This window comes from Terrapene carolina, unplaced genomic scaffold (genome assembly GCF_002925995.2).
Source record: "Terrapene carolina triunguis isolate 2854851 unplaced genomic scaffold, T_m_triunguis-2.0 Scaffold32947, whole genome shotgun sequence".
Classification (NCBI taxonomy): Eukaryota; Metazoa; Chordata; order Testudines; family Emydidae; genus Terrapene; species Terrapene triunguis.
In genome coordinates, this window is record NW_020697298.1 from 9,990 (window position 1) to 17,889 (window position 7,900).

At 56.1% G+C, this 7,900-nt stretch overlaps 1 protein-coding gene across 1 annotated transcript; it reads right to left on the bottom strand.

Moving 5' to 3' along the window:
* Positions 1-3,766: 3,766 nt before the first annotated feature.
* LOC112122863 (maestro heat-like repeat-containing protein family member 1) lies at positions 3,767-7,434 on the bottom strand. Its single transcript, XM_026663256.1, has 6 exons — positions 7,346-7,434; positions 5,902-6,052; positions 5,639-5,694; positions 4,772-4,913; positions 4,256-4,305; positions 3,767-3,931 (listed from the first exon to the last, which is right to left on the bottom strand). The coding sequence occupies exons 1-6, from the start codon at positions 7,415-7,417 to the stop codon at positions 3,767-3,769; spliced, it is 636 nt and encodes a 211-aa protein (XP_026519041.1). The 5' UTR covers positions 7,418-7,434.
* Positions 7,435-7,900: the final 466 nt, after the last annotated feature.

Genomic DNA, 7,900 nt, shown 5'->3' on the forward strand with positions numbered 1-7,900 from the left:
CACAGCACTTCATGCTGACGGGAGGGGCTCCCTCTTACCAGGCAATTCGCAGAGATGGGGGCTGGATAAAGTGACCCGGAGGCCGAGGAGGGTATGGCCTGTTAGTGAGCCACCAGGGAGAAACATCCTCCGGTTCTTATTGCAGCTCGTCCCTCCCCCACTTCCTCTCCCTCCATCTGCCCCTCCCCGGCTGCTGGGCTCCGCAGCTGAGTCAGGCCCCATGGACGTACCCTATATATGAGATGGCCAGCAGGGCATGCTGGTGATCGGGGCTCTGCAGCCGGGCCCGGTCCTTGACTCTGAGCATCTCCTGCAGCACAAAGCAGAGAGTCAAAGGCAAAAGAATTTGGGGGAGCCCGGTTCCTCAGCAAGACGTGGAATCTCCAAACGCAGTTTGACGCCCCCACCGACCCTCAGCCCCAGCGTGCAGTGCACTGGGGCACGGAGCTGGGAAGATGGCCTGGGAGCGGCCATGTGGCCAGAATGCAGGAGACATTCACCAGAGCCCCTATTTCGCCATTCCTGACGGCACATCTGGAAACTTCAACATCTGCACGGAGCAGGGAAGGGGGATCTGGGCAGAGGCAATTTTGTGACGGGGAGCATTAGAGTCCTGAAAAGCTGAGGTCAAATATTTTCCTGCAAACCAAGGGAGGGCTGCACCTGTTAACTCCTCAGGATCATGTCCCGGAGTGAAAACCCTTGGAGTTAATCCCCAGGGCGCTTTCTGGGTGCCGGGCAGATCCCTCAGAAGTGGGATGGGGAATGGTCCCAGGTGTAAGCAGCATGAATCCACTAATGGAAAATAGTGTCATTTAATTCCTTGGGCTGGAATCGCACCAGAAGAATCTGGCATCAGCACTGGGTTTGCAGTGCACAATGTAGAGCCCTGGGCACCGGGTCGCAAACCCAGCACATGGCCTTTAAACGCCAGAGACTGTGGCATGTGCATCTGCCCTAGGGACCCCTCCCAGGACCCAAGCATGCTCACTCACCAGCAGGGGGGACAGCACGGTGTATGTGTCCTGGCTCACCAAGGGAATCCTGCTCACTTGGGTGACAGCTTCACCCACCAGCGCGAGGCTTCTCAGAAAAGCAGATCTCACCAGTGGGTCCTGGGCTCACAGGCAGGAGGGGGAGAGAACAATGAGGAAACAGCCACAGGCAATAGAGAGCTGAGACACAAGGCTACAGGGCGAGTCTCTACAAGGGAGCTGCTGTCCTAGGCGGGATTGCCCTCACGCTCTAAGGGAAAGGACCTGGTTTGCCGAGTGGAACATCTTTGCATTCCCTAGGGCTGTGGGTCTCCAACTATTTTTACTGATGACCCCTTTCACACAGCAAGCCTCTGGGTGTGACCTCCCTAATAAATTAAACACCCTCTCTAATATATTTAACACCATTATAAGTGCTGGAGGCAAGCGGGGTTTGGGGTGGAGGTTGACAACTCGCGACACCCCATGTAATGACCTCGTGACCCCCGGAGGGGTCCCGACCCCCAGTTTGAGAACCCCTGGCCTAGGGGAATATCTCTGGAGATGAATGCAAGGAATGGGCTGATTCCCAGAGGTGCTGAGCACTTGCAGTTCCCAGAGCTGTCAGTGGGCCCTGGGGCTGCTCAGCTCCCCTGACAATCAGGTGGTAATTGTCTGATCTGGGACAGGAATCTGCTGCTCTCTGCAGTTGGCTGGGCTCTCCCTACCAAGGCATCCGTTCTCCAAGGAGAACATTCAGTTAAACCAAAGTAGCATCCCCTCTCCTTTTCGCTGGGACGCGCATATGGGCATCGTAACCAGTGTAGGACTGAACGTCGGCCTCAAACCTCCGATGGCAAGAAAACAACCTAGAGTTATCTCAAAAATCCCCCTTCAGCACCAGGGCCTGTCAACCGGGCTAGGGACCTGAATCCCTCCGTGCGCCTTTTGTGCCCAGCTACACCATCGACTGCAGTGTGTGGGGAAATGGGCCCTAAATCTTTATCTTCTGATCCCTGAGTGCAGCACAAGCCTAGAGGTACCAAACAGGGTACAGTCGTCTCTGGGACAATAGCACCAAGTGATGCTCAGTTACACTCTAACAAGGCCCAGATGGGAGTCCTTCCCTTAGCTTCCATGGGCCTGGAATCAGAGAAGCTAATTGAGATGGGGCAGTCACAGAGAGTGGTGCTGTTCCCATGTCTCCTGTCCCTCCTGGGGCAAAGGGCCAGCCCTCTGAGCGGAGTTTATGCAAAGACATAGCTCTGTGCTGCTGTGCACAGCCCGGGTAGGTGCTGTGTGGGCGGTCAGGGGAGGGCTCTGACTTACGTGTGGGCTCAGAAAATAGTGGTGTCGCATGGGAGCCAGGATATTGAAGCCTATGGTCTCTAGGATGAGATCCGTGGGGCGTGAGTGGACCACGTGCCCATAGGTGAGGAGCAGGAGGCTTCTCAGCTGCTCGATGGAAGCTGGCTCCTGAGAATTGCAAAGGAAAGAGTGAGGAGAAGGGATGGACTCCAGCTGCTCCTAACTTACAACTGGGGCCAGGGGAGGATTTTTCATCCAGCCGGCTTAGCCACCAAAGGCGACTCTGCTGAGCTGAATTGCCTGGACTCCGAGGCCCTTCCCAGCTCCCCAGGATTGGGTGGTTGAGGTGACCCGGCAGCCGAAGGGGACGCACTAGCAGCTGCTTTAATTCAGCCTAGCTCCAGAGATGTCACTGGGACTACAGTGGATTGCACTGGCCCAGAGAGTTACTGGGAAGGTGGTGGTGGTGGTGCGGGGAGAGGGGGGACGCAGGTTAATGTCAGACATGCCAGCCCTGGTGAGTCTGCCAGGAAGGTCTGTGAAATAGCCCAGTTCAGGGGAAGACCAAGGGTCTGTTCTGCTGAGAAATGTGTCAGCTGGAGCTGATGGCATGGCAGTGTCTTTTGGGCCCTCTCTGAGCCTTGTTTATGGGGCTGCGTGGAGCATGTCTGAGCTCCCCAGGAGATACCCTGGAGAGCTTAGACAACAGGACCCACCTTCCCCCCTGGATCCACCCCATTGTGCTGAGATTGCAACTCCACAGAGGAGTAAGGAAAGGGCTCCCTCCTCGGAGGCTGAGCCACTGCTTGGAAATTCAGCTCTTCGCTGAACAGGCTTCTGGGAAGCAGGGTCCTCCGTGGCAGGTCCCTTTACCTGCAAAGGCTGGTGAAGGGATGGATGAAAGAGCAGAGATGCTAGGTGGGACCGTACCTCCAGAGAGCCACCGGCAGAAGGCTGGAGCTGCACCCTGCTGACAAACTCTTCCCAGTGCTCCAGGATGGCGAAAACCTCATATAGCTGTTGCCTGGCACACAGCCCAAGCGCTCGGGCGAATCCCTGAGAGACAGAAAGATGGAGGTTGGGAATGCTGAGCAACAAGCCAAGGGGCCAGGATGGGCTCTCCAAGTCATTGCCATGGGCATGGGTATAAGGAAGATCTTTTCAATCCACTGGACCTTGTCCAAGGCAGAACATACACATGTAGCATCAGGGGATTGACAAAGAATGAGGGATCACTTGACAGTGGAGGAGCAAAGACCTCACCTCTCTTTCCTCTTCTTCTCGGAAATCGACCATCTCCACCAGAAGCCATAGCTGGGGCTTGATGCTCTCTGCTGGAAAAAACATCAGCACGGTGCCCCAGCACTTGTAGAGAAAGCTCTGCGAAAGAGACACCATCATGCTGGATGCATTGGGCACAGCCTGGCATGCACAGAGCCCACTGGGTATAGCTGTCTGCTTCACTGACCCCAAGCTGCCCCTGGTTAGCGACTGCTGTTCTGAACTAGGCACTGAACCCCAATTCCTTCCAGGACACTGACCTTGTCACCGGGCCGCTTATCACTGTGGGCCAGCTGGCGCCTGATACTAGTGATGAAACAGCCCAGCCAGGTGTGGTCCGAGATGAAGAAGAGAAGGTCTTCCAGGAACTGCCAGGGAAAGAAGAGCCAGTTAGAACCGAGAGGGGCCAAGAAACTGGTCCTCTCAATAGCTCCAGCCAGGAACCCACCACAGCTGGGAGGGGAGGGGAAGAGGGAGCGTGCACTGTCACCCCCCACGTCTCTCCTAATGCTTCTGAATCCTTGTGAGCTGCCCCTGGTGCTTCTCCAATTGCATCTGCTGGACTCAGCCGCTTCCTCTGTCCCACAATGTAGTGCTGCTGAGGGGCCTCTTAATCCTGCCTCAGCGTGGAGGGGGCTGGACTAAATGACCTCTTGAGTTCCTTTCCAGCCCTCCATTTCTCTGACCCTTACCTGCAGCAGCTGCTGCTCCCACTCCCTCTGGCAGAAGCAGGTCTTGTGATCTGGAAGAGATGGGCAGGTCAGTTTCCTTTGTATTTAGACCCTTCTACTGAGGAGCAGCCTTCAACTTGGCTCTTGTTTGGCAAGGGGTGGGGAGGAGCTGCCGACTCACGGGCCCCGAGGGGACCCATGGCTCTTTGAAAATTGCTGATGGACAACAATGCTCCTCAGACCCAAACCCCTTGATATGAAATACCCAGGAGTTCTGCTTGCCAAGATCCTTCCCCAGGGTGTGAGATGTCGAATGAAGGTTAGATAAGGTCCTGGAAAGGATCCTTCCTGTCTAGGGATGGGGGGCTGGGCTAGATGAACCAAGGGATACGATCCTGACATGATCCTCTCTGATTCCAAGGTCACAGCATCATATTATCCTGGATTCAGAGGGAGGCCCTGGCCTCTCCCTCTCTGAGCCCAGCATCACGGTGTCCCCTCCCTTTGCTCCTGCAAGGGGAGACACTCCCTCCTCACCTTCCACATAGAGGAGCATTTCCGTCTTGTAGCTATTCCAGAACTGGCCCGACCCGGCCTGGAACATGCTCATGAGCTGGAAGAGGAGGAACATGGCTGCCCTTCTGACCTGCACCGTCATAAACGAAGACGCACCGAGCACCTGGCGGACAAAGAGGCAGAGGTGGCTGTACCCCTCCCTTGCGAGGCAGTGTGAGAAGGGAGCTCCCTACAGGTGCAGGGGGAGAGCTCAGTGATGGAGGGAAGGAGACAGCAGGGAGGTGGAGCTGACAACCAGGACAGGATTGAGATGGATATTTCAGTTGATCAGGGACACTCCATGGACCAGCTATTGGCTCCTTCCATCCTCTCACTCCTGGGCTGGCTCTAGCTCAGATGAAGGGAGACAGGATTATCCAGAGGCCGTCAGGCAGCTGCTGAGTCAGATCCTTGGCCTAGGTTAGAGCAGCACAAGGGGAGCTTGAAGCAGCCCGAAAGAGGCAGCTGGGCCATAAAGGGAATCCCCAGCTGCCCCTTGGTAAGGGAGGATGCTGGAGGCCAGGGGGCAGGAGGGGGCCTGCACAACAGTCCCTAAGGGCTCATTCCAGCTGCCTTCTATTGGAGCCGTCCGAGGGCTGCACTGACTGGTGCTGGGGGACCTGGTCCAGCCCCAGGATCGGGGAGCCAGGAAGGTGGCTGGCTCAGAGAGCTCGCTGGTTCTGTTAAATGCCGAGAGGCGCTGGGTCGATGTGCAATGAATGCGAGGAATGTGACGAGCCAGCTCCTCTGGGGGCCGCGGGGAGAAGAGCCACCACACACTGCATGCCAGCTCCAGGAGCGGCCCCTTCCCACTGAGCATAAGGAACCTCCTGACTGCGGGTTACTCACCAGCAGCCGAGCCAGCAGCTCCTGGGGTAGAGTGGACTTGGGGCTTGACCGACACCCTGTGAACAGAAAGGGGGGACATCCCATCAGGCTCTGGAGGGATCTTTTGCATTCGTCTCTGAGCTCTACCTGTGCCCTTGACGGCTGGCTGTGTCCTTGCAGTGAGCCGGAACCAGAGCCAAGAGCTGATCCCCACCCTCACCTGGGGGCAGACGCCTCTCGCTACAGAAGGACTAAGAGCGGGTGGATAAAATACTGGGACTCACCTCTGTTCGCCTTGCCGCACCTCCTGGCCAAGGGCAGCCTGCCTTCCTCCTGCATCCTCTTTACCACCTCGACCGAGGTCTGCAGGAGGAGAGGCAGGGCTGGCCCATGGGCTGCTGGGCTCAGTTGAAGGAGCAGCCCAGGCCATAAAACCTGCAGAGCAGAGAAAAGCCATCTCAGTACGGAAATATCCTCTTCCTGCACCAGCTCTCTCTTTCCTACACTAGACAGGACCCCTGGCCTCGCCACCGCCAGCCAGACCTCTCTACCCAGCCTGAACCATGCAGCGATCCCCACCCCCTCCCCTTCACACCTATCAGTGTCTGCCTCCAGCACCAAATCAAGTGACACATGACTGACCCCCCGCCTTTTGTTGAGTGTAGCATCATCATTGACAGCACAGTATTTCCTAACTCCAGTCCCACTGGGAAAGGCTGTGTTCTCACGGCAGGAACGCAACACACCAGCTTGATAAATAAAGAGGAGACTAGGAAACCCAATACTATCAAGTGAAACCATGACAGGCGCTCAGGGAGGTTTGAGCTCTGACCTTCATATCCCCACACAGACCTGCGCCACTTGAAGCACAGACGCAATTGCTGTCTGCTGTGTGGACAAGAGGGGGACTTAACACACACTGTGCCAGAGGGTTACACAACTCTTTGCTAGACAGTATAGAACAGTGGAGATCAGGAATCCCTGGGGGTCTATCCCCACCTGTAGTAACTAAAGCACCTATATTGGGCATGCTCAATCTGAAAGACAGTGTAGCTGAGTGCACAATACTTGGGTCTGCCTTATTAGAAATGTGGCTTCTAGTCTCAGCTCTGCCTGAAGTGACTGTGCGCAACCTCGCTGTTAATTTGTTCAGTGTAGGAAGGGGGCTGGCTAATACTTGACTGCTTAGGCTTGCGTTCTGATGCCTGGGTCAGTAATCAGGTCTGTGCAGTGTGTGGAAACCTAAGCAATAGTCGGCAGAGATGAGATTTGGATGTAGTGTCTCCCAGCTCAGTGGATTCTCCCGTAGGCACCAGGGTAGTGTGGGTGAGAGGCAGGAACTCCTGGGCTAGGGTTGGCTTTTGCAAAACAAGAATGTGATGGGCTGTATAGACCCCACCCTGTAACAGCCAGGGAAAAGTTAACAGAAGGACCAATGAAGATGGACTGAGCTATGGAAGCTGCAGAACCAGCATGACTGACCACAGGGGATACTCGAGCGGAAGAGCCCCTGTGACACCAAACGCTGGCGTGCAGGGGCACTCAGCCAGTGAGTGTTCCCTGTTCCAAAGACCCAGGTCTGGCTCGGATCCGGGGTCCATTTTACCCAACCCCATGATGTTCTGGAGCGGGGAGGCTCAGATAAATAAGTCTGGTTGGGGTCTGTCTCATCGAAAAGCTCAGACCCAGAGAGGCCTGTGTCCAATGGAGAGGGGCAGGGTCACTTACATTGGCCATTCTGGGGGAGTCAGCCAGGGACTGCAGGGTGCTGGAGCAGAGCTGGCGGACCTCGAGCTCCATGGTGCGCCTCCCGTCTGCTTCCTCCTGATGGTGAGAAGTAAGGGAGACACCAGGGAGATTTAGATTCGGTGGAGACCTCCGTGGCACGGTAACTCTAGTGGGCATGGCAGGGGGTGAAAATGGGGCTTGAAGAGAAAAGGCGCAACCCTGGCTGTGACTGTGCCATAAGCAGCCCAGGGTCTGTGTGGAGCCAGTTCTAGGCTCCACCCCTCTGCCTGGTGAAAACCAGATCCATCATGGCTTAGTCTCCTAAGGTGGATGATCACAGTGAGGTGAGAGAAGGAGGAAGCCAGGGGTCCTGCCCTCCCTGCGCGAGGGACAGAGCCCGGATGGCAGCTGGGAGAGGGATCAGAGAGAATGGGCTGGGAGGAAAAAAAACTGTCTTCTATTTGTCAGCATCTTCCATCAGTAGACGGAGGGTGCCGTCCCCAGTTCTATCTGCTTCCCAAGTCCTATTTGCTGCCCATCGCCTGCCCCTCCCCA